The 25,501-nt window shown below is 46.8% G+C and overlaps 3 protein-coding genes and 2 pseudogenes across 9 annotated transcripts in view; 3 read left to right on the top strand and 2 right to left on the bottom strand.

Annotated features, from left to right (window-relative positions):
- The window catches only part of LOC132666874 (class I histocompatibility antigen, Gogo-B*0101 alpha chain-like), a 426,482-nt gene that overhangs the window by 180,381 nt on the left and 220,600 nt on the right, over positions 1-25,501 (top strand). The window lies entirely within an intron of this gene.
- The window catches only part of LOC132666876 (patr class I histocompatibility antigen, A-2 alpha chain-like), a 538,163-nt gene that overhangs the window by 359,365 nt on the left and 153,297 nt on the right, over positions 1-25,501 (top strand). The gene's annotated exons all lie outside the window — the stretch shown is intronic.
- Positions 1-25,501, top strand: part of LOC132677782 (class I histocompatibility antigen, Gogo-B*0103 alpha chain-like) — a 253,922-nt pseudogene that overhangs the window by 75,124 nt on the left and 153,297 nt on the right. The window lies entirely within an intron of this gene.
- LOC132675691 (class I histocompatibility antigen, Gogo-B*0201 alpha chain-like) overlaps positions 1-25,501 on the bottom strand; it is a 51,184-nt pseudogene that overhangs the window by 24,360 nt on the left and 1,323 nt on the right. Inside the window, exons 4-6 of the transcript XR_014137697.1 lie at positions 24,754-25,029; positions 24,532-24,639; positions 24,063-24,095 (exon numbers count right to left, since the gene is read on the bottom strand). The product of XR_014137697.1 is annotated as a class I histocompatibility antigen, Gogo-B*0201 alpha chain-like (transcript). The remainder of the gene's footprint in view (positions 1-24,062; positions 24,096-24,531; positions 24,640-24,753; positions 25,030-25,501) is intronic.
- Positions 23,327-25,501, bottom strand: part of LOC132676921 (DLA class I histocompatibility antigen, A9/A9 alpha chain-like) — a 55,562-nt gene continuing 53,387 nt past the window's right edge. Inside the window, 2 exon segments of the mRNA XM_078446717.1 lie at positions 23,327-23,749; positions 23,879-23,926. Coding sequence (XP_078302843.1) covers positions 23,745-23,749; positions 23,879-23,926 — 53 coding nt within the window. The 3' untranslated portion in view covers positions 23,327-23,744.

Raw genomic sequence — 25,501 nt, 5'->3', positions numbered from 1 at the left:
TGATCTTCAAATATAATAGCTAATGTCTCCATCTCTTTACCTTTCTTCCATTTTATGTGTCACCTGTTTTAGAGCTCTGTACTGAGGGTCTTCTCCATTCATTACTTTGTTTTGCTCCAATGCTGACCTTTTGTCCTTAGAGAAACTCCTTCTTTGTCTCTAGCGATGCTCCCTATGTGACAGCCTATTTTGCTTCAGGTTAATGCAACAGTCCAGACTTCTTATACTTTCTATTCCCATGGGATATTCATTCCTTCACCCTTTAAGTTTTAACTTATTTTTGGGTTTGTAGTTCAAGTGTTTCTATTCTACATAGTGTATAGTCCATCTTGATACTTATGCACTCGGATAACATCAACCTTTTGATTGGAATTTTACTTGGTTTATATTGAATATGATTCCTGACATGGTAGGATTTGGGTCTGTCATTTTGCTCTTTGTTTCTGAAGTGTGTCATGTCTTTTCCATTCTTGTGCCTCTTTTCTACCTTCCTTTGTTTCAAGGAATCAGTTTTTGTTTATGCTTCGATTCTTCTGGTGGCTCTTTAGCTATACTTATTTCCATCAATTTTTATTGAAGTTGTAGGGACTGAAACCTGCATCTTTCACTTTTCACAATCTACTTAAGGCAACATTGAACTCCATCCAGTACATACAGGAATAGAGTTTCACTTAGCCTTCTCAGTGCTAGTATTGTTACATGTGTCACCAACATACATTGTCAGTCAGATAATATCATGTACCTCTTAGTGTTTGCAACAGTCATATGTCTTTTAAAGAAGTTAGGGAGAAAATGTACATATACGGAATAACACCATTTCTGGTGTTAATTACTCCACTCTGTTTATGAGTTAACATCTGGTGTCATTTCTTTGTGGCCTGCAGGAATTCCTTCAAAATGAGTTCATGGCGGGGAGCTTGCAATGAATTCTCCTAGCTTCTATTTATCTATAATACATTGACCTAAAACTTACTTCCTCACTTATATTTACTAGTTTAAATTTATCTTTCCTGTGACATTTCCTCCCTACTATTGTTTTATTTCTTGAGGTTTTCAGGTGAGATAAAATGTCCCTGGTGTGAATGAACAGTTAGAGGAATGTCACCAATGGTTTAGACTCATGGAACTAGTACGACGAGGATGATAGAGAACAGGTCCTTTATCCTGAGTTTCCTGATGCCCCTTTGCATCTGGTCCTCGTCCCAGCCCCCAGCCCTGGGCGGCCACTGGTCTCCTTACTGTCTGCACTTGTGACATTTCTCATTCTATTACATTTCTCACGAGGAGGCTCTCCTTATCTCCAGCAATGTGTTCTCTTTTCAAATCTCTTTTGCTCCTGATATTAACATATCAGCCTCCTCGTGTCACAGTTTGCCTGGCACAGCTGTTCCATCAACTTACGTTCTGCCTGTGTCCTCATACTAAAAGTGCACATCTTGTCTTTTTTTTTTTTTAATGTTTATATCTTTATTTTTCAGAGGGAGAGAGCAGGGGGTGGAGAGAGAGGGAGACAGAGAATCTGAAGCAGGTCCCATGCTGCCAGCAGAGACCGACGTGAGGCTCAAACTCACAAACCATGAGGTCATGACCTGAGCTGAAGTCAGATGCTTAACCAACCTAGCCACCCAGGTGCCCTGAAAGTGCACGTCTTGTAATCAGCACGCAGTGGGACATGTGGCTGTGTCTACAGGGGTGTCACATCTTCAGCCTACTTCTCCTTAGTAGAACTGTAGGGCTCCAGAGGACTTTGTTCCTTTTCTATGCCTCTGCCCCTTTCCTTGAAAATTTCCAGTATTCCTGCTGATCTTTTCCTCCTAAACTCTCACCTCACAGTCCTTCCGCCTCCACCCTGTCCCGCTCCTCAGCACCTGTCTCGTGTAAAGTGTCTGTGATGCCAGCACCCATGTCCAGTTTCCAAGGTCTGTGTCATTATCCATTGCGATGCCACAGATTATAACATGATTCTGCAGCTTCGTATGACATTATTACAGCAATAACAATAATAATAAAATAATATAAACATAATAATAATTAAAGTGTAAAGACAGGGGATGAGGACAGCTCCAGCTAAGCTTTCTCATTAGGTTGCAGCCAAGATGCAACTAGAATTGCAGTGATGCGAAGGCGTGACATGGGCTGGAGGGTCAAGGTCACTCCCCCCCATGTGGCTACCGGCAGGGAGCTTCAGTGTCCGTGGGCTCTCAGGGGGAAGCCTCAGCTCCTCACTCGTGGGCCCGTCCACAAGTGAGGATCTTTCTGGCAGGGCACCTGGCTTCTTCCAAATCCAGGATCTGAGAGAGGGAAAGAAAGAGAAGAAGGGGGAGAAGAAAACCACAGTCCTTTTGAGACCTGATCTCTGAAGCCACACACTATCACGTCCCCCTTATTCTGTCCATGAGAAGTGAGTCACTGAGTCCAGTCTTCACACAAGAGGAGGAGAATTAGTTCTACCTTCTCATGGGGGGAGTATCAGTCAATCTGTGAACATTTTAATACCACACGTCCTGTGTGGAAGGTGTTGTCAACTGTGAAGATTCATCTTTTTTTTTTTTTTTTGCTTTGTTTTTAAATATATATTTATCTTAAGAGAGAGAGAGGGAGAGAGAGAGAGAGAGAGAGAGAGAGAGAGAGAGAGACTGCATGAGCAGGGGAGGGGCAAAACGACAGGGTGAGGGAATTCCAAGTAGGCTTCATGCTCAGCAGGGAGATCCAACCGGGGCTCCATCACAGGACCCAGAGATCATGACCTGAGCCGAAATCAAGAGTCAAGATGCTTAACTGACTGAGCCACCCAGGCTCCTCTGTCTTCTTTTTGATTCTCTCATGTGGACTTGGAAGAGCCTCAGTGTGGTTTTCTTTTGCTCTTCTTCTCTGGTGAGTTACCAGCTTCTCAGATCTATAAGCTCAAGCTTCTTGCACTAAATTAGAGGAGTTTTCAAATGGAATTTCTTCAAATATTTTTCTGTCCTTTTCCTCCTTCCCATTTTTGGACTCTGATCATCTGTTTGCTTTTTTTTATTGTCTGTGGATTTCTGAGGTTGTATAAGTTTCTCTTCAATCTTTTTTCTCTGATGTTTTGGATTGGGTAAATTCTATTGATTTATATTCAACCTCATTGATTCTTTATTCTGCCTTCCCAGGCTTTCTGTGAAGTTTACCTATTGAACTGTCATTGCATTTTTTTCCCCTTTCAGTTCTAGAATGTCAATTTGGTCTTCTTTGTACAGTCTACTTCTTCATTCAGATTTCCTTTCTGCTCACCCTTTGATAACTTGATTTTCTTAAATTCTTTCAACATATATTTATTCATTTTTGGATGCTCATGGCTGGGTTTGGTGCTGATTGCAATATCTGGGAATCGTCACACAAGGAACACGCTTGTGTTGACTTTTGCATAGTCACACATTTCTGTTTCTCTGCCTGTCCTTTAAAATATGTCCTTTAAAAGTGGATTGTGCATTTTAGTTTTAGCAAATCTGAAATCTATTGTCCCTTTTTTTTCTTTGACGATTGTGTTTTTCCTAAAAGTGTTTCATGAGCATGGACCCCACTATGACATGAACATTGTTGACTGGTGTTATCTATACCCAGTCTTTCCCACCTCCAGGGGCTGCATTTTATCCCGGGTCTTCAGTGAGACTCCCTCCAGCTGTGTGGTTTGGGGGTCAGTCAAGGGTTTGTGCAGGTTCTCCTTAGAGTTTGATCCTCACCTCTTCTGTGGTCATCTTTTTCCTGGTATTTCCCCCAAACTTCTAAATGTCCTCCAGCCACAAAGTCTGAACATCCTTCATCCATTATGGTCTTATCTTTTAAGTCAACTCTGTGCCCTATGTGGGGCTTGAACTCATGGTCCCAAGATCAAGAGTTGGATGCTTTATAAGAGACTCCTAAATACTGAGAACAAACTGAGGGTTGATGGGGGGAGGGGGGGGTGGAAAGTGGGTGATGGGCATTGAGGAGGGCACCTGTTGGGATGAGCACTGGGTGTTGTATGGAAACCAATTTGACAATAAATTTCATATTAAAAAAAAGAAAATGATGGCAATTATTAGATAACCTTCTATATCTTATTACAAAAAATAAAATGAAAAATAAAATGAGACCTCCCTCTGGTTCCTCCTGCGTTATCAACAGTGTCTCCTGAGTGTCCCCAAGCCATGCAGAGTGTGGTGCTCATCTAGGAATTTTGACCGAGATTCTATTCAGATTTCAGATCTCAACCCTCTGCTGCTCCCTCACTTTCAAATTTCCCCTTTAAATGTCCAGCTCCTTGGCACTGTGACTGCTGTCATCTGCCCCGTGAGCCACTGGGCTGCAGTTACAGTGGGGAGGGGAGCACCCAGAGGGGAGAAATCTCTGAACTTGTGGTTCTCGTCCATTGTAGTGGTGGTTATACAAGAATAAAGTTCTCATGTTTCTTCCTGCCTGCATTTACTTTTCATGGACTTCAAGTATTTATTTTAATGTTTTTGTTCAGTTTTGACAATTGTCTTCTGGAGAGGAACTAACTCCATCCCCTCCTCCTGCCATTCCCAAAGTCTCACCTGAGAGAGGATTTGGGGTGAAAAGGTCCCAGCCCATGATCTGATCTTGTGAGAACAAGGTGGATTCAGGCACCTGTGGTTCCGTGTTCAGGCTTCTCCAACTGAAATACGGGGAGGCCCAGGATCTGGGTACAAGCTGACTGCATATAACCCACAGTGACAGAGGAGGACGCCCCTGCGCCACCTCTCATCCACTGCTTCTATAGTATTAGCTAAAAAACGCTCTGTACATGAGAATTTTCTTACACTATCTGCACTGAGTCACCAAAAGGCTGCAAAGTTTGAATGGAGGCCTTGGAAGTGGTTGAGTTAAATCCGAAACAAGCTCCGCCTTGTCCTCCATCGTCCTCAGAAGCTGCAATGACCATGACTCTCCCCATCTGACAGTTGCTTGTAGCCTTCATCAGGGAGACGCCCGTATTCTTCCCTGTGCTCTGGGCATTTGAGCTGGAGGCTTCTCTCCAGTTCTGAGGAGCACCAGCCCTTGGAGCTGTAAGTGCATTGGTATCATCAGATCCTTATGAGTAACAAGTGTTATCCCCCCAAAGTAAAACGGAGGATTTCTCATCTCACAAGTGTTCTTCTCACATCACAAAGGTATGAAAAGTGTACAGAATCTTCCCTGGGACATGGAAATGGCACAATTTCTTGAGGGCCAAGCTTGTACCCAGAGACCTCAGCAAACTGCACAAATAGTTGGTGGGCAGAAGACGTGCTCGACAGCTGTTCTACACAAACCTCTGGGCTCTGAGGGACTTGACCACAGATCTGCCACCTGCTAGTGAAGCATGGTTCACTGATGGGATGGCTGGGTGTTCCCATGTGGCAAATGCAAAAAAGTGCTGTGGCCATCCACCAATGAGGGGAAGCTTCTACCAGCACCCAGCAATGGAGACTTGGTGCAATTACGGTGACATGATTGCCCAAAGGTCACACAGGCGACACTGACTGAAGCACATAGATTCATCAGCTTTTCTGAATGGAACTGTTGATTGTCAGGCCATGTGACTTTTGAACACTGAGTTTGAAGGGCACGTCACATGGTGAAACCCCTTATAAAGAGGGTGAAGGAATCTAGACTAACATTTATGGTCCACATTTTATGCTCAGGAGAATGGATTTCAGGAACAGCACCAGACTTACAGCATCAGGATCTGCATTATTAACAAGATCTTCACAGAATTTGCTTACGTGCTGGAACATCAGAAGCACGGTTCCAGGACCATGTTCCTCAAGGTATGATCTCCAAGTACCTGGGGCACCTGGGGCACTGCTCAAAAGCACATTCACAAGCTCTGTCCCAGAGGTGCTGCATCTGATTCTCTGTGGGTAGATGCACCCAGGAAGGTGCCTTGTCAACAAGCACCTAGGTTCTCGTGCACTCGAAGCTTCAGGACTGCACTGTAGAGGGTGGGAAGTCTGGGCAGGGCTGGGCTGTGGGCTGTGGATGGGACGATGATGTGAGGCACCTGGAACACACCCGCCGAGTCTTCTCCCAGCAGCCTGTGTGGCAGAGACGTCTGATACGTGGACAACGCAGATGTCATGCTCTCCTTGAGAGTCACCTCATGTGATGGCAGGGAGTCTGTCACATTTGTCTCCTCGTGGATGCCCAGTATGGGTGCAACGTGGTTCTGGTAATGAACACACTTCTGTGAAGGTGTCATGAGAGGCCGTGGGGAAGCATGTCCAGTTCAGGGATACAGGGTCTGCTGATCCTTGGTCCACTGAAGGTAAAGAATGGGACTATTTTCCCTGTGAAGGAGTCCTGAACAGTAACATGGTGACCTCTTGAGAAGATACACCCTGGGCTCCCTGGGGTGTCATTATTGAGCTCCTGCCTGGTCCCTGCTGAAGAGTCACGTGGAGATGGCTCTCAATCCCTGTCCTGTGCCTCATCTGTATGACTTCTGGCACAGGACAATGCCAGTGGTCATGGGCCCTCGGGGAGGGAGGGCACGGTCTGCGCCTGCCCCCTCCCTGGATGTCTGCTCTCCCCAGGCCTGTTGCTGTGGTGTCTGCTCTGCATCTGGGGACCCATGTGTCACCTGGGCACCAGGCTAGAGGGCTGGACAGGCAGCAGGGTGGGCTGGGAGAGCAGACTCCACAAGCAAAGGACAGCTGGAGCCCAGATGGATTCTGGCTAAATAGCCTACAGGCTGTGTGATCTGAACATGTGAATGATTTTGCCTGAGTATCTGCTTCCTTGTTATGAGTTCTGTGTGCTAGAATCTTTCTTGGATGCATCATCATTAGGAGGATGTACAATCGTGCATGGAGTGCCCTGGGTCCCAGAGTCTCCTGATACATTCTCGTCAGTCTCACATGGCCACATAGAAGGGTCACAATAGCTGTCCTTCCTTGTCCCTGGTGTGGCTGTGTGTGCTATCTATTGCTCAGGTCAAGTGCACCCTGGAAGCACGTGATTCTCCTTCTGACATAAGGTTGAAGGTCCATAGTAGCTTAACACTGCATCCCAATGCTGACCTCACTCACCTCCCTTATCTCCTCATGCAGGACTCTTATCATCTCACATCATCACAAGAAGCAGGATGAGCACACTACATCAGATTAGTTGGGGGCAGTTATGCATAAGTTTGACTACAGTATACTCTTAGGATTCTTCTCTTTTTTTGTAGTTATGTTGTTAACTTATTACTGTGCCTAATTCATAAATGAAACTTGATCATGGGTGGGAACGTACAGGAAACCTCATAGGACACGTAGGGTCCGGTACTATCTGTCATCACAGGTAGCCCCTGGGGTCTTGGAACATACTTCATGCGAAGAAGGGGACTACTTTAGTTCAGTACCTTTGCGATCTCCCCGAAGCGTCTATGTATTCTCCGTTCTTGGGGCCCCTGAGTGGCTCATTCAGCTGAGTCTCTTAATTTCAGCTCAGGTCACGATCCCAGGTTGGTCGGATTGAGCCCCAAGTCAGGTTCTGTGCTGAGCATGGAGCCTGCTTGAGTTTCTCTCTCTTTTCCTCTGTCCCTCCTTCTCTCTCACACATAAATAAATAAATAAATAAATATTCTCCTTTCAGTTCATCTTGACTTTGGTCACATTATTAGGCTTAGAAATGTCCCTGGATCTGATTGTGCCCATGTGTTTCTTTGTTAGTCTGTCAGGTTGGAGTCCCTCATGTTCTGGCTGGAAAATAATGGAGAAGGTGTTATGTGCTGAGTTCAATGAGACGACAGCTTCGAAATCTCTAATCTCTCACAAGGTTTCCCAAAAACGACTTAATCAAACTCCAGAGAAGGAACAAAGATGCCTTTTGGTGGGAGAACCATGAGTCCCTCTCCCTGGACCCTGAGCATGATTCTCAGGAATCCTTAGGACCTCAGGAAAGCTCCTGTCTCCCAGGTCTGTGGACAGTTCAAGCGCCAAGGATGTTCCACAAAGTGGGGAGGAGGAGAAGGTGCTGAGGAGCTGGCTGTGTCTCTTACACAGAGTGGGAAGGAAAAGCACCTCCTCATTCATGACACGCAGTGTAAACTCCCTCTCTTCGGTGCCACAATGGTCTTCACTTGGCTTGTCCTGGATGCTTCCTCCTGGTGCCATGATGGGTCCCAGATGCCCGTGCTGCTCCAAGTCAGCTGACACGGGCTCTGGAAGAAGAAATGAAAGACAATTTGTTCACCTGGGAGTCAAGTTCATTTAAAAGAGGAAGAAGGGACACAAAATCTGGCCTCGAGTTGGTCCCGCCATGAGGTGAACTCATTCAGGGCATGTCTTCCTCAGAGGTCCTTGAATTTGAGGGATGTGTGTTGTTTGTTGGGTCACTCTGAGAAGCTGTCAAGTGAACTGCAGCAACGAGCAAGACAGTTCAAATGAAGGGACATTGGGTTTGATCCTGATTTTGTGTCCAAGTTGTGCAATATGAAGAGATGATAGAAATTCTCTAGGTTCGGTTTTATCATGACTAAAAGAATTGATCATAAGTGATGTGAGTAGAAAACAGTGCTCCTTTAGTTTCTCTATAATTTTCCCACACTTTAATGACCATAAATGACATGTCTGTGAGTTGCATTCCCAGTATAGAACTTGCTCTCTTCCTTCTCCTGTATGGCAATGACCCACAATCTCACACTACATTATAACCTCTGCACTCTTACAAGGTAGATGGGGCAACAAGCGTCTAGAGCAAATTCCCTTCTGAACTCTGAAATGCTCCTGACTGTCCAGCATGTCCGTCTTCCTTGTGATTTCAGGAAGTCTGTTTTCAAGGGCTGGGGACACAGTTCTGGGGGCTGGAAGCTGCACCCACTTCCTCCTGGAGGGAAGGAAGGGACCGTGGTTCCATGACCCCAGACATCTCTCTGAGAGTGAGAGGCTCCTCCAGCCTGAGAGACCAGCACTGTTTTCATCTGTGAGGGGCCTTGGATTAATGGCCTCTCTCCTCACCAACAACTAAAAAGATCAGAATAAGGTAGCCAGAGGTCCATGATCCTTTCTGGCCTGAGAGCATGGAGTTGTCGGGCATAGCTGAGTGTGAGAGCCACATGGCTTCTTCACAAGGAAACGTGGATCAGTCACACCCTTACTTCATAGTGGCAGCAAGGGCACAGGACAGCCCTTGGTTTGAAAGGGAAGCCCTGGTCCATTACTATTATGTTTAGAATTGAACAGTTTACTTCTCTGTAATGTTCTGTCCATGTGAAGTGACTAAAACTTTCAGAATTTCTAAAAAAGTGGAAGGGCATTTTATTCAAGCCATAGTGAGGACAGCTGGCCAGGATACACAAACCTCACAAAGAAGATAGTGCTTCGAAGGAAGGGATATTTGTGCAGGTATGTGTGTTTTTATGAAAAGTGTCAGTAACCATCACAATGAAAGATATTCCAGAACAACTTATGAACATCAACTCTCTGAAAGAAGTTTATTTTCCAAACCTTTACCTCTTCCAATTGCACAAATTTCTTTAAGGTGACTCTAGCAGGTTTGATATCATTTTCAGCTGCTTTTACCATCTTAGCACTGCTTGAGGCCAGATCTGCTAGGTATCATGGTTTCCATCCAAATATTCAGAGAGTATTACTTAATCTTGTTAGAGGTTTATTTAATTATTTATCTATTTTTAAATTTTTTTACAGCTGACTTTGTGGAAGATAAATGCCATCGTTATACATTTTATTTATCACTTCTCATACCCAAGATTAGAATTTGCCATGTACATTCACTTAATTTACAATGTCAAAAAATGGGCGCCTGGGTGGCTCAGTCAGTTAAGCATCAGACTCTTGATTTTGGCACAAGTCATGATCTCAGGGTTGTGGGATCAAGCCCGGAGTATGGCTGTGTGCCAAACATGGACCTGCTTAAAGATTCTCTCTCTCTCCCTCCCTCTGCCCCGCTCCCCTGCTCTCTCTCTCAAAATAAATAAACATTGAAAAACTGAAATGTCAAAGAAACTACCACAATTGTAATAGAGTAATTAAAAATAGTTTTTTTTCAATTTGAGTAGAGTTGACACATAATGTCACATTGGTTCCAGGTGTACAAGGTAACGTATGACAAGTTCACACATTGTGCTCTCTCCACCACAGGTGTAGCTGCCCCGACACATCCTGTTACAGTCTCAGTGACTGTTCCTCATGCTGTGCCTTCTATTTCCATCACTTCTTCATTCCCTAACTGGAGCCTGTGTTCCCGTCCCCCCTCCCCCGCTGTCCCAACCCCCACACCCTCCCCTCTGGCAACCAACTCAGATCTTCATTTACTGTATGATAATACGTGTGAATAAAAAGTGTCTTGAAGTAAATATTTAAAGTGATTTACTTGAATTCACATTTCACTGTGTCATCCTGAAATCACTGAATACATGACTTATGCAGTACCAAGTTAGAATATCCAGAAATTTCTCTAAAACTTTGTGTGAGACCCTGAACTTTGTGGCTACACTGGCACCATGGGTACACGTGTAACCGTGTCACATCTTGTTTGAGCACTGATGACTACCTTTGATGCACTGGATTCTCAGATCAACAAAACCCTCCTTGTTACACGTCTTCAATTAGTATTTAAGTGGTGAAAACACATTCTCATGACATAGCTGAAATGACACTGATAATAATTTTTTGCTTGATTTATAAGTTGTCCAAATACTTGTCTTATTCTGGCAGACACACGGTTTGCAGCCAGCAGCACAGGGACAGGGACCACAGGGACATGTGCTGCTCACAGTCCGGTCACAGCCTTCGTTCACCATGTAAAATGCTCTGCTTCACTGCACAGTAGATAGTGTGACTTCTGATGGCATTTTCCCCATGTTGGTTGCTCTTACCAAATCTGTAAAGACTATTATGCAAAGTTTTTCTATTTCAAAGACTTTACTGTGTGAAGTTCATTTATAAGGTTCTTCACACTTTTCTTCCTGATTATTGCTAATTGTTCATTGCATTCTGGGCACTGACAGCATGTGCTTAGCACGTTAACATTCACACAGCTTTGGAGCATGATTTGCACGTAATATTACATGGTTAGCAAGAGTAAGACACCAGTGAGGTTTGAAAAAAAAAGGCAGGGATTTTTTTAAAGTTTTTGTTATGCAATATAGTGTTTCCTTTGAACTAGATCTCACACAATGTGGAAGCCATTCCCACTCATTATAAGGTTTGTACAGTATTAGATGCTCTGTGACATGGCAGGTTGTGATTCATTGCTAGTGTTATGGCTCCCTGTTCCCTCTCAGACCCGGAAGATTCATGACTAGTATATTTCAAAGCAAAGTTAAGGTGTTGAAACTTTGTCACTTCATTCTTATTGTGTATTCTTAGTATTTTATTTATATTCTTGAATCTGTATCTATTATTTCCACAACAATTGTGGCAGACTGACACTGAAAACAAAGGAAAAGTTGTGCAACACGAGGGTAATGATAAGTTCAAGACTCTCCTAATCTCAGAGGGAAGAAATACAACCCAGGTCCTTGTCCAAACTGCCTTCGGATCACGTCTGCTGTGTCAGCTGTGCTCACACACCCAGCCGGCCCGCCTGCCTTGCATGTTTTGGACCTCCGGCCCCACTCTAGTCCCATGAGCTGCTTCCTTAAAATACACCCACCTCTCCCTTGATGCACGTATCTTATTGTGTCTGTTTCTCTGAGCACCCTGACTAACACAGTACTGTTAGGGGCACGAAGGATAGGGACCTACAAAAAAGAAAACTCACGGTTGCAATGGAAAGTACAGTGGCAGGTGGTAAATATGCAATCACGTGATGCTCACTGGCCACAGCTGCATGTGAGCAGGAGCTACTCACCTTTCCTGGGGTGCAGCGGGGGTAGGGGGGCAAACTGTCCCTGAGGAAGTAACATGTCCGCAGACACCAGAGGGAGGCCAGACCAAGGTTGTGGCAGGGAGGTGGGGAGAATGTGCCGCATGAAGGAAGAAGGAGGGATCAAAGGTCCTGGGGTGGGATAGACTAGACTGGGGACAGAACAGGAGCAGGGACTCTGGGACAAGAAGAGCTGAAGGCTGTGCCTTCTCTTGGGGCATCCTTCCCTCCATGTGTACCTTCTCCTTCACACTCATCACCTGGATCCTGGGTGACTTCCAGGACCTTACAATTGTCACATAGCAGAGCTGGGAGGCCCTGGGCCTTCTAGCCTCATGGCTTAGTGCTAGAGATAAAGAAGCTGAGGCCACAGAGGGGAGTGGTTTCTCCAGGAAACAGAGGGTGTGGTGGGGCCAGAAGCCCCTGTCTCTGGGGCCAGTGCCTTTTCCACAGTGACAGGGAGGGTGATGTGAAGGAAGGGGACCTTGGTCAGGAGAGCGGTGGGACTAGCAGGGGTTGAGATGCTACAAGATCACCCAAGGGACCTGGGAGGGTCCCATTCCAGGCTCCTCACACCTCACTCTGAGCCATGAGAACATTTCTAACTGTCCCCCACTCCTCCTGATGCCTCCACGTCTTCAAGCCCTGCTCAAGATCAGCTTCTTCATGGCACTTTTCAGATACGGAGGAAGGTTTCTTTTTAGTTCTCTAAATTATACCAGTGCACGATGGGTGTGGGATTTGAATATCACAATCACTTGTGTGAGGAGAGGGGGTCTGGAAGAGTGTTGTGTAATTGTCTTCCTATTCTTTTATGTTGTGTGCCCTACTCTCCTATTACACAACACACACGCACACACGCTCACAACCCTTCCCCACACATGGATAACTAGGTCCTCAGTAAGTACTGGAGCTTCCTCTGAACGCACTGGTTCCTGCTTCAGGAATGCACTGTGTTCAGTATTTCTCCTCAGCTGTGTCTCAGTCACCTCCAGGAGTCCCTGCATTTAGTGCCTTGGGCTCCATGGGTGACCAACCCTTCATCTGCCATGACAGTGAGAAGATGAAGACAAAGTCTTGAGTCCAGGGGTTGATGGAGGAGCCAAGGTATTTTGACAAGACCAAGTTCTTCACAAGCCAGAGGAAGAGTAAGCACTTAAATCTGAGAAATGTGCAGCGATACTACAACCAAACCACAGAGCATAGTCTGAACAAAGAGCACCCACGAAAGCAGGCAGGTTGGTGCCAGTCAGAAAGCAGAAGGCGCCGTGCAGACATCAGCCCAACCCCCAGGGACCTGAGACCCTCTCGTCAGGAACTCCCCTAGTGGCAGCTGGGGCAGGCAGGTGTGCACAAGCTGTCACTGGAGAGTGAAGGCGGCTACAGTCTGGTCAGAGGGGCAGGGTCTTTGTATCATTGATTGATTAGCTAACTGACTAAGCCGACTCAGTGGGTCAGGGACACTTCTTTAGGTCACTGTAGGTTGGGCACCAGAAAGGATGACCTACTGTTTGACCTCATAGAGCTTACAATTAAGATGGGGAAGCAGCCATACTTCTGTGATCGCGTTATTGAGCTTGTGAGGCACACTGAGAGATCCTGAAGACAGGTACCTCCTTAGATGTCAAATGAAAAGCAGAGAAGTGGTCACAGAGTTGACAGGCCAGACACCTCATTGAGAAGGGAAAGTGTGATGAATGATGTGGAACTTCGTGTAGAGTCTGATGTGTGTGTATGATTTGAGTTGATGGGAGAGGGGTGGGGTTCCAACAAGGAGAGGTTAGGGTGGGCAAGGTGTGGGGTGAAAGTGGACAGAGTGATTTCAGGGCATAGGTTATAGTTTAATAATTTCCAGTTAGTGTCATGAGAACTTAGCATATGAAACAGTTAGTGAAGGGCCTTGCATGTTGAGTCAAGGCATAAACCAGTGAGAAGCACAACTAAAGCTGAAGAGGGAGGCTGCTCAGATTTTACCACAGATCCGTACAGGATCGTGAATTCAACAGTTTGCCAGATGGTTTTGTTACAGGCACCGAGAGTCCTGCCTTCTAAGGGCTCGCAGCATAGGAGGAGAGAGACATTGTGCAGTGAAGTTTGGTACTGTGTGTAAGTAATGGACCAGGATCTTTTGTAAAGCTTTCCAGAAAGTGAGAACAAATCTAAAAAGAGATGCTCCTATGATTCTCATCATGTAGGAAATGACAAACATTTTACGAGCTGTGTGCAAGAACTGTTGGAGGACCAATGTATATCCTTCTTTTATATCACAAGATCATAGTCTACAGGGTGAATGTTCCCTGCAGAGCAGCCCGGTGGGGTGGTGCAGGAACAAAAGCTGGAGGGCCTCTGCTGGCATGCTCTGCCCTGACTGACACTGCCTAGTCCTGGAGAGGATTGGGCAGGCCCCCAACCCTGCAGTTCACCATATTGGGGGCTCCAGGAGGACACAAGATGGTGGGCGGTGGCAAGATGGCTAGGACAATGACAACCACCTGAGTCTGGACATGGACCTCTGCCATCTATGGTCATCTCATCATTGCCCACTATCCTGGCACAGATGAGAGGTCAGTAGGCATCATGGTTTGTAGTAGATGCTTTAGAAGGCCTTGCCTTAGCCCTCCCTGTTTTGTCTACCACAGACCCTACCAGAACACATGTGACCCACCACCCCCTCTCTGACTGTCAGGTCACCCTGATGTATGGTGTGCCCTGGGCTTTTGCCCCGTACATATCACCATGACCTAGCAGTGTGCCAGGGAGCACCAGACCCAGGACAAGAAGCTTGTGGAGACCAGGCAGAAGAGGATGGAACCACCCAGAAGTGCTTGGCCATTGTGCTGTCTTCTTGAGAGGAGCACAGATTCACATGCCATGTGTAACATGAAGGACTGCATAAGCCCATCACCATGAGATAGGATAAGGGAGGGGATGAGGAGTGGAGCCACATACCAGGGAAACAGGAGCCCTTCTAGAGACTTGCAGCAGAGTCCAGGCACATAGACACCCCTCACATTTCCTTTACTCCTCAGATCCATTTTCCCAGCACTATGCTCATCGAGAGGGCATCTGCTGACCAGGTTCTCCTTGGAGCTCTCATCACTGGGGTTGTTTGAGCAGCAGTTTAGATGGTCGGAAGTAGAGTTGCTGGAGGTGTGCTCTAGAACAACAAGAACTCGGGTGGGGAAGAGGTCCAGGTTTCTTCATTCTGATCTAGAACTTCCTAACCTCAGTGTCCTGTTCATTCTGAAGGTAATGTGGCAACATCCTTCTGTGTAGCAAAGCCTGGGGTGGGGGGTGGGGGACAACCAGGGTGGGAGAGCAGTCAGAAGAAGGTGAGAGGCTGAAGACCTGCTGGACCCCCAGAGTCCCAATACCAGGTGGGCAGTGCACATGGCTGCCGCTGGATTCCAGGATCTCAATCTAAGGTCACATCTCCCACTCACTTAGGAGAGCTCCAGGAGCAGGCATGCTGAGATCCAGAAAGTACCAGAGTCCCTAGGGAGTGGGATTCTTTCTAGTGAGACAAATATTCTCTGGTGTTTCTCCCTCAAGATACTAAAATTTTTAAAATGATGAAGTGGGAGTGAGCCAGTCCCAGGGTGAAATGGCAAATGTGAAGGGAGTGTGTTATGTGTATGTGTGTCTGTCTGTCTGGGTGGGTTCACAATCCCATAGAAATGTGTATGGGTATTTGTGTATGGAGGTTTGTATAGATGTGTATAATTGAACATACATATGGGAGAGAGAGAGAGAGACATAGAGAGAGAGAGAGAGAGAGGGCACCCACTGCTCTGAGGATTCCTCAACTGTACCTCCACACTGGCTATTTCATGGTTGCCTCACCACCACCCCATGGGATAACATGACAGAACAGCTCTTCATCTGCAGGAAGTGAGAGGGGCTCAGGCTGATGAGTGACAGGAAGAACTGGTACTTGTCATGTAGGAGGAAGAAAACAGGAGCTACATTGGTGGGAACTCTCTTCCTCCCCAGAGTTCTTGTAAGGGATTTGCATGAATTGATTCATTTCAACCTCATAATAGTCCCATGAGATAGGGAAAGCTATCAATTCCAAATTATAGGCAAGGAAATCAAGATCACTCAGAAGTTACATGACTCAATTGGCTGAGCCATGATTCTAACAAAACAGTCAGACTCCTGAGCCCAAGAGCCCACCGTTTTTTGTTTGTTTGTTTTGTTTTGTTTTGTTTTTCATTCTTGGACACTGTTCACCTGCTGCATTGAGTCACCTCATTCTGTGGCTCTGACAGCTTCTCCTCCTCCAGCACTGAGTCTTGTGAAGGGTATGCATTTCTCACAGTCCCTATAAGTAAGTCCATGGGGTTTGAAGTGACAGAAGAGTTGGTTCTACATGGCTGATGGAGTTGGTTTGCTGCAGATGGTGGGAGAGAGGGTCATACCTGGGCTGTACGGAGTCCACGGTGTGTGCATCTGGGCTGTGAGGTGGGCTGTCCCCAATGCTGAGGGGGAAAGACCAGCTATGGGGGGTTGGGGCAGAGTTTCTTCATCACTGTTCTATTCACAGCCCAAAAGCACAGCCCTGTGCAGGCCTGAGAGACACTGGGGTGGCCATTCATGTCCTTCTAATCCCTGCTGTCCCTGTCTTCTCTGTTTCTAAGTGACCTCCTGGTGATACCTGATCTCCAAGTGAGAGGTGAGGCCAAGTCTAGCCTCACTCTCCTCAAGGTACTTCCTCCTATCCTGCCTTTCCTCACTCATGGGGCCTCCCAGATGCAGGAAGAGGAAAGAACTTGACATTCATGTTGTAAAGAGAAAACAGGATGTCTGTCTTCAAGAAATGGAAAGCCTGCCTTTGGGGGAGGACTGAGAGTTCCCTTGTTGGTTGGGCTGGGGGCCTCAGTGTCTTGCTGGATGTAGACAGAACACTGAAATCAGTTTCTGGTCTTTCTAATGCAGCTGCTGGCCTCAGCAAAGCTTGTAATTTGAGCAGATAGTAGAAAACTGGCGAGGTGTTATATGATCCAACATCACCACTGCCACATTTTATTGGTTAGAGGATTTCCAGGTCCCACCCACACTCAGTGGGAAGAGACTCCATAAGGCCAGTGGACCAAGAGGTGGAGCCCATTGGGCTTTATTATAGAATCTGTATGCAACAGGGTGTTCCAGTTGACAGATGGCAGGAATGGAGGGTACCACATTCTCTAAACTGGGTGGATTCATACACAGGTGCCCAATCACTGAACAAGATGATTATCACTCTGAGTGTCTCGTTGGAGAAGAGAACTGCACAGCTGAGCTGTGTTATTAAAGCCGAGTTCTAGATACAAGATTCACATTATCGTTTGGAAAGGTCTGTCTCAACTTTGTCGAGCCTCAGAGGTCATCTTCTCTGAACACTTCACCCTGGACTTGTCAGACCTTCTAAACCTCTAGGAAAGCATTATCACTAAACTGAACTTTTTCTTTTTGCCTTCTTGTGTCATGCTCCCAGGCAAATCCTGGTCTCCCACAATTTCTTCCAGTTTGCCACATACAGGATCCCACAAAGTCACTTCTTGTGATTCCACTTTGTTGGTTTCTTTCCCTTCATCCATTTACTTTCTTAATGATATTCTTTTGTATTGATGAGTCAGTTACATAAGAAAGTTAGTATTCTCTACCTAAACGTTTTCACTAATTTTTGGACCAAATGGGCAAAGTTTCTCTTTCCAAGTCTCAGCTCATTCCCACACAGGGACAAGACACAGAGGTAGGGTTCCTGGAAAGTCAGGGATTGGCACAGAAGCTCATCAGCAGGAGACATTTAGGTCACAAGGTATGTACCTGCATCTTCTTTTTGTCCCTAGCATGAGGCACAACACCAGGCCCACAGTAGGCACTCAACAAGCTTCTGCCTGGAGGGTGCTTCCCAGAACTCATTATACTAGTTGCATTTACCAGGTTATTCACCTCACTGTGAATTCCTTTTTATTTCTGTAACTGTGGCCTAGCGGAGAGCTGACCCTCTACTACTGCCCAATACCTGTCTGCTAAATGGAGGTAGGCTTTCTTGGTAATTCAAAATTCATGTCAACTGACTGAGACATGACAAGATATAAAAACTTTGTATAACATAAGGGAGTACAGAGTGAACAGTAAATTTCCTCCTCCATCCTATCCATTTTTAAAAATTTAAGTAGAGCAAAAATCATCCTTATTCCATAGTGATAGAGTCATGGGAGCACAGAGGCACTCAGATTCAAACCAGATTCATGCACCAGCCTCCCATGAGGCTATGTGTATCTGTGTGACTACATTCCAGCCATTATGGTGAAGCAGAATGAAGTAGTAGGTGTTGCCCTGAAAGGAGGGAAACTTCCTCTTTTCCTGCTTTCTCTACATGGCACATGGACCATGGACATGGTCTTAGGTACTCTGGCTCATGCTACTAAGGGCAACTTCCCAGGTCACAGGAAGCTGCATGCCTGGATAGCCTTGTGGGGCAGAGATACCCTCACAGCCATGGATGGCTTGACTCACTCATGGGAGACACATAGAAGCTGCGTCCCGTTCATCCCACTGGAGCTGGATTCTGCTGCACGCAACTGAACTAATACATACAGAGGGAAGAGGACTTCCAGGAGTGGGTGGCCATGGTGGTCTGTTCTGGAGATGAGCAGAGATATATACACAGGGCACCAGTGTGGGTTCCCTGGGACAGTGTCCTGGGTTGGAGGAAGGGAGAGCTGGGCCACAGGGGCATCACAAGAAGACTAGAGACTATTCTCCTCCTCATTTTCTGGTCATGGGGCTGCCCTGGGGGCGTGTTTGGCTCCCAAGGTGTTACCTTTGGGAGACGTTGTTTCTTCCCTTCTCTTCTTGTCCTGTTTACAGAGTTCACCTGTCCTTCCAGCCATGATGACCATCACTGCTGGTGACCTTATTCCTCCTCCTCATGCCATCTGATGGCAGTGGCTGTGCAGGTTGAGGTCTATAGAAGAACCCCACAGAAGGGAAAGGAATGCAGGGTCATTTGTCATTGTTTCCATCAGAAACCCGTACTTCCCCAGCCTGGCTTGACGGCCCACCTGGACACACTTGACTCCAGGTCCCTCATGTCTTGTGCTTGGTGTTCCCAGATATACTTTGTATGACTTCACCCTATTCTATTTGTTACCAGCAAGTCACTATAACCAGCTTCTGTTCCACAGTGGCTGTCACTCAAGGGAATGAATACAAGGGGATGGGTACTTTGGAGTCATCTTAGAGTCTGCCTACAACAGGGGTGACTTTGGGAAACACCTGAATGCATGGCCTCTCACAAGGCTATGGCTGGGAATGCAGAGACTAGCATAAATGAGGAGTTCAAGTCCAACAAAGTTGGTGATCACTCCCTGGGAATCCAGAGCAAAATCATGATGCCAACGTTGTTGCAGCTGGACACGGCCTAAGACTCCACCAGCCAGGTGACCACATACCAGACTCTGACTCAGGATGTGGAGACAGGGAAGCTGGGACAGTGCTGATGCATTTGGCACAGGCGATGTGAGTGGCAGTCCTGTCATCCACCTGCCAGGAGCAGCAGCCATAGCAGTCCTTGCCTCATGGACCAGTGGTGTGAACGGTGGCATCTGTGACCAGCACCATGGACAGTGGTTCTTATTTGGGCCTTGACCTAGGGTGGGTCTATGGATTTTCCTCCTGGCCATTGGCCTCAGGACTGTTCTGTAGCCTTGGCTGAAATAAATGACGCATAATACTCTAAGTAAATATATACATGATATACATTTACCTATAAATATATATACTCATAAAGTATAAATATACTTTGCTTTATACTTTTTATATTTATCTTAAAAGACATTTTAGCATTTATTAAATATAATTTATATTTTATATTACACATTTAAAATGGATATTATACATCTCCCTGACTATATATACATATATGTATATGTATATAGCAAATATGTAAATATTATGGTAAATATATATTGTTTCAATTAAAACAACTTGGACTCTGTTGTTTAAAACAAAGAGTGAGAATCTATCTATAATCTATCCACTTGTAGAGAGCAAGGATTCAGTACTTTTTTCCACTTTCATGGAGATAGAATTGACATATAACATTTTATAAGTTTAAGAGCACAACGTTTTGATTGGATACATTTGTATACTGCAAAACAATTACCACCATAGAGTCAGCTACACCTGCATCATGTCTCAGTAACTTGTGTGTGTGTGTGTGTGTGTGTGTGTGTGTGGTGCAAACATTTAAGATCTACACTTAGTATCTCAGACATTTTATGTTGAGCTGATAACCACTTCCTCTGTCTGCCACCTGACATGCCCCATGGGAGAGAAACTGTTTCTTCCAGCATATGTTGCATTTGTCTTCCTAAAAAACACCCATCTAAATATGGATGTAAGACTCCTTCCCACAAGGAGGGCTCTCATCAATGATTTCAGTGATCCTGGTGGAAACCCAGGATTGCTTGTGGCTTTGTTAAAAATACTCAGGTGTCCCCCTCGACCTACCATCTTAGAGTGTGTGCGTGTGTCGGGGAGGTGGGGGGTCAGGAATCACTTATTTAATAGGCCCCACAGGAGAGGCTGAGGCACAGCCATGTGGGAATCCTATTTTATGTGCTTGTTCCTCGGTGTGTGATCTGAAGACCAGCAGCAGCACCAACCTTGTTATAAACCCGGAATCTCATGCTCTATTGCAGACTGTGTAGCTCTTCCTAAGTCCAGGAAATTCCAGTGGACAATGAAGGTTGGGTCTCCCGGGTCTATGTGCCTTCTAGATGTAGAACCAGAACTGTTCAGTATGTGCATGTACTCTGATCACTTGCTTAGAACTGAGGAGTCCAGGGTTTGGTCCTGTTCCTTTCTCTTCTATAGCCATCAACCCCTTGGTGACCTCAGATGCTGAAGGCTCTAAGCATCATTTATATGGGGTCACCTCCATATCTATTCCTCCAACCTAGATATTTCTCCCACCCTGTACTCTATATCCAGATGGAACTTCGCTTGCGTTTCTAATAATCTCAGATTCGACATTCCTAAATTGGGTGCCTGTGATGCAGCTTCCCCAAATGTCCTACTTCCAAAATCTTCCCTGTCTCATTGGAAGACACCCCCCTTTCTTCTTGCAGTCTGAAGTATTGGATGCTGTCCTTGATTCCTCCTTCTCACAACCCAGAAGTAATACATTAGGACATGCTGCAAAGTTCATCTTTAAATGTATCCAGAACATACACACACGCACACGCACACACACACACACACACACACACACACACTAACCAGACTACAGCCACTTCCTGTTACTTTCTCTCTTCAAACCCCAAAATAAATCCAACATCCCCCCTCCTGGAAACTACACTGGTTTCCTACAGTTTCTGTACTGGTCTCCCGCCCTTCACCTCTCGATTCTGCACAGCAGCAAACAGATGCTTCTAAAGAGAAGTAGTCCCAGGTGGACCATCTGTTCTACACCATCTAGTGACTCCACATGTCACTCAGAGAAAACTCAAAAGCCTTCTAATCCTAAAGTCTAGACATCTGACCGCATTTCACATGCTCTCGGCTCCAGCCACAGTGGCCTCTCACTCTTCCTCGAACAAGGACATGCTCCTGCCCTAGTGCGTGTGCCTGGAGGTTCCCCTGAGTGGAAAGAACTCCCTGAGACATGCTCTTCAACAATTCCTTGTGTCCTGCACATCTCTCAGAGGTCACCTTCCCAGTGAGGCTCACACTTACCACCGTATAAAAGTAGCCACCTTCCCTGTCCCCGCACAGGTAACTCTCTGGATCACCTTCCTCAAAGCACCTATCAATTTTCAATTTATTTTTGTATTTTTTTAATGATTATATTTGAGACGAGGGAGACAGAGCACAGGTGGGGGAGGGGCAGAGAGAGAGGGAGACACAGAATCTGAAACAGGTTCCAGGCTCTGAGCTGTCAGCACAGAGCCCGATGTGGGGCTCGAACCCACGAACCATGAGATCATGACCTGAGCCGAAGTCGGATGCTTAACCAACTGAGCCACCCAGGCACCCCAACCAATTTACAATTTAAATACTTCCCTTATTTACCACATTTATACAATATACAGTTGACTCTGAATTACACTGGTGCGAACTGTGCACATCCACCGATATGTGGACCTTTTTACAACAAGTGCTGTCAATGCACTTTCTCTTATGCTTTCTTACTATTTTCCCCAGCCTAATTTATTGTAAGAATACATGTTACATATACATATAATGTACAATATATGTGTTAAATGACTGTTCATGTTTTCAGTAAGGCTTCTTATCAACACTACGTTATTAGTGGTAATATTTAAGTTTCAGGGGAGTCAAAAGTTATACTTGGATTTCTGACTGCTCAGTGGGGTCATTGCCCTCAGTCCCCACATTGTTCCAGGGTCAAGTGGAGTCTGTCCCTCACCCCTAGGACATAGTCTCCACAAGACCAGCACATTTGCCTTTTCTTACTTACTGAGGTGTCCTAGATGAAAAAAATAGCAGGTCCTGTACATGGCACACGACATTATCAGTGGAACGATTGGTCAGCGGAGAGGACTTGTGTCTTCTGGATGAGCCTCAGGCACAGCCCGTCCGTGGCAGCTCCCGCACAAAGTGCCCCCACCTCACCATCAGTGCCGCCTCTACTTACCCCAGGGCTGCCCCTCCCTCTCTCTGCTCAGCTCCCCCCTCCCACAGTGTATCCCCTAAACAGCACAGCACACAGTTACATTCCTGTCTTCAGAATCACTGTATTTAGGTTCTATGGGGCTCTTTCTCCAACCAAATAGAAATCTACATTAGACCCTGCTTTATAAACCCATGAACGTGGATGGGAACCAGCACCAGTATCATTAGAACTAAGGACAGGAAGAGGGGGCAGAGAGGCAGGGAAGGTAGAAACCAACTGAAGTTGAACAAGGATGAGAAACTCCCAGATTCCTCTCTGTCTACCTCAGGATGTAAAGAATAATCCAGACGACAACTCTAGAGGGAGGAGATGGATGAATCTGAAAATTCATCTCTCCAAATCCCAGAGACTCCTGTGTGCAGGGCCCACCTAGGCCTGCAGAACGACAGCCCAAAGGACTCCTGGTGCTGTAACCACCGGGGTCATCTGGGGAGAAGGAGACAGGAACTCGGACACACGAGCAAGAACAGGGCTGATGCTCCATAGAAACAAGGGAAAAAAAAACACCCAAAAGATGGGCCTGAGGTCACAACCCAGGATGGAGCCTGGGCTGACCCAGTCACAGGAAGCTCTTGCTCTACAAGGTCCTGGTGACAGGTGACGTCCACGTCCCTGTGGTCACGGTCCTGGTGAGACAAGGTTCCACAGAAGGGGCAAGGACAAGGAGCAGAGACATGACCCCGCTGAGGAGGGAGCACGACACTCCAAGGACGCACTGAGCACCGACTAGACACAGGCCCCGTCCCTGCTCGGCTCCTCCAGCCCTCTCCTGTCCCCACCTGCAACAGACACGGCACAGGAAACAGCGGGTTCTGGGAGGTTCTCAGGGCTTTCATTTATTTTCTCTTGCAATTTTACAAACCTTCTCTTTTATTACCTCATCATGCCCACATGCCAAGAATTACAAAACACAAATTCATATCTGGATTCTCATTTTCAGTGGGGAAGTAAGGCGTCAGTACTCGGCCCAACATGAAAAAAAGACGGGGACGGAGACGGTCCAGCACTGACTCTGCTGGAACAGGAAAGCAGGTCAGAAAGTGAACAGGAATCAGTACGGGGAGGGGTCATGGTGGGCAGGGGGGGCCAGTCTCCTGTGTCCTCACAATATGCTAATAGGAACGCAGACACATTCTGACACCATCTGCAGGAAGTCAGGGGATCTCGATGGCACCAAGTGGAGTGTGAACAGATCCTGTATCGCTCAGTCCCTGAGGGGCAGCAGGTCTCACACTGTGAAAAAATTAATCATGAACAGATTTAGATCAGTCACATAAGTCCCACATTCTCAACAGCCCCCCACATGTCAACATGTCCCTAATGCACCCACCCCTCCCCACTTCAGGCCCTCCGGAGTCTTACCTTTAGGAGCCATTAGAGATGAATCAGAGCCCTGAGTACTGTCATCGCCTGGGGTAGAACAAACAAGATGAGATCAGAGCCACAGGAGCTGAGACTAAAGGAGCAACTATGGGCGGGGGTGAAATCCCCATGGGGTCCTGTCTACACTATCCCAGGTTTCAGGGATCACCTCCTCCATACTTACGTGCAGCATCAGAGTAGCTTGGTCCTTTTCCTCCTGTGGAAGAAAATAGCATGTTAGACACCTGGGACAGCTGGGCCATGGGATCCTAGAGCAACCTCCAATGAAGTTTCCAGAATTCTGACTGAAGACCCAGGACAAGATTGGATATATGAAGAAACAGGTGTGTGTGAGGGGGTGGGAGGGGTGGGGTCACAGGACAACCACTTGCTGGAGGTCTGTCCGGAGCAGGGACCTTCCTCTCTGTCCTGTCACTGCTGGGAATCAGGTCCCCATCTCCAGAATCACCAAGTGAAAATCTGTTCTTCATTTTCACAAGTGCTTTGCTACAAAGTGAATGTTAGTAATGGCTCCAGAGTGGGCAGCTACATGTGTGTGGATGGAATTTGCCAGGAACCAGGCAGGACAATGTGCTACCTAGGAAACCCCCCATCAGAACAAGAGAACTCAGATCCTCCCACTCTGTTCCTACCTGAGAACTTCTTCCTCCAGATCACAGCTCCAACCACCACAGTGACCACAAGGACAACCACACCAGCAATGATGCCCGGGATGGGGATGGAGGGCTGAGAGGATGGCTCTGGAAAGGGAAGGAAGGTGAGGGGCCCAGACCTCTGGCTTCAGTCCTGACTCTGAAATTTCCAGAAGGGCCCTGCTTTCCCTGACACGGGGCTCTACCCCAAACCCTCCTTACCCCATCTCAAGGTGATGGGCTCGGGCAGCCCCTCGTGCTGCACATGGCACGTGTATCTCTGCTCCTGTCCAGAAGGCACCACCACAGCCGCCCACTTCTGGAAGGTTCCATCTCCTGCAGGCCTGGTCTCCACAAGATCTGCGTCCTGGGTGTGGTCCTGCCCATCACGCTGCCAGGTCAGGGTGATCTCCGCAGGGTAGAAGCCCAGGGCCCAGCACCTCAGGGTCACCTCACGGTCAGAGATGGGGTGGCGGGTCACCCGTGTGTTGGGAGACTCTAAGGAAGAAGAAACAGAGAATCCACACTGTGGTTTAGCTTTATGGGCCACTGAAACTGCATCCACGTGACCATCCTGAGGTGGACAGGACAACTGGTCTGGATGGAAGAAGCACAAAACCCAGAGAGCAGTCTAGCCTTTGGGATCTCCTGATCCTTGGTAAGTTCTGGAATCAGGGAGAGAGCCCGGGTGGGAGGCTGCAGATCTAAAGTGGGGAACACACTATAGTTCTGACTGTGGTGGAGGGTGAATGATTCAGAAAACCCGGAGTCAGATCTCCAAAGATGTTCTCAGGGAGATCAAGGCCTTGAGAGGGAAGGTCATGGTTCACAAGGTGGCTGCCAGGGTCCGAGGGAACTGCTGATGGGTTATTTCTGGGATGATCTCAACAGGCATCCCAGGGAGAGTCTGGATTCCTGTCTGTCCTTTATAGAGAAAATCACCCTCAAGGTGAGTCAGTCTCTAGTAGGC

This window comes from Panthera onca, chromosome B2 (genome assembly GCF_046562875.1).
Source record: "Panthera onca isolate mPanOnc1 chromosome B2, mPanOnc1 haplotype 2, whole genome shotgun sequence".
In the NCBI taxonomy this organism is placed as follows: domain Eukaryota; kingdom Metazoa; phylum Chordata; class Mammalia; order Carnivora; family Felidae; genus Panthera; species Panthera onca.
Note: the sequence above shows the minus strand (reverse complement) of the source record. Positions and strands in the feature narration are given on the sequence as shown.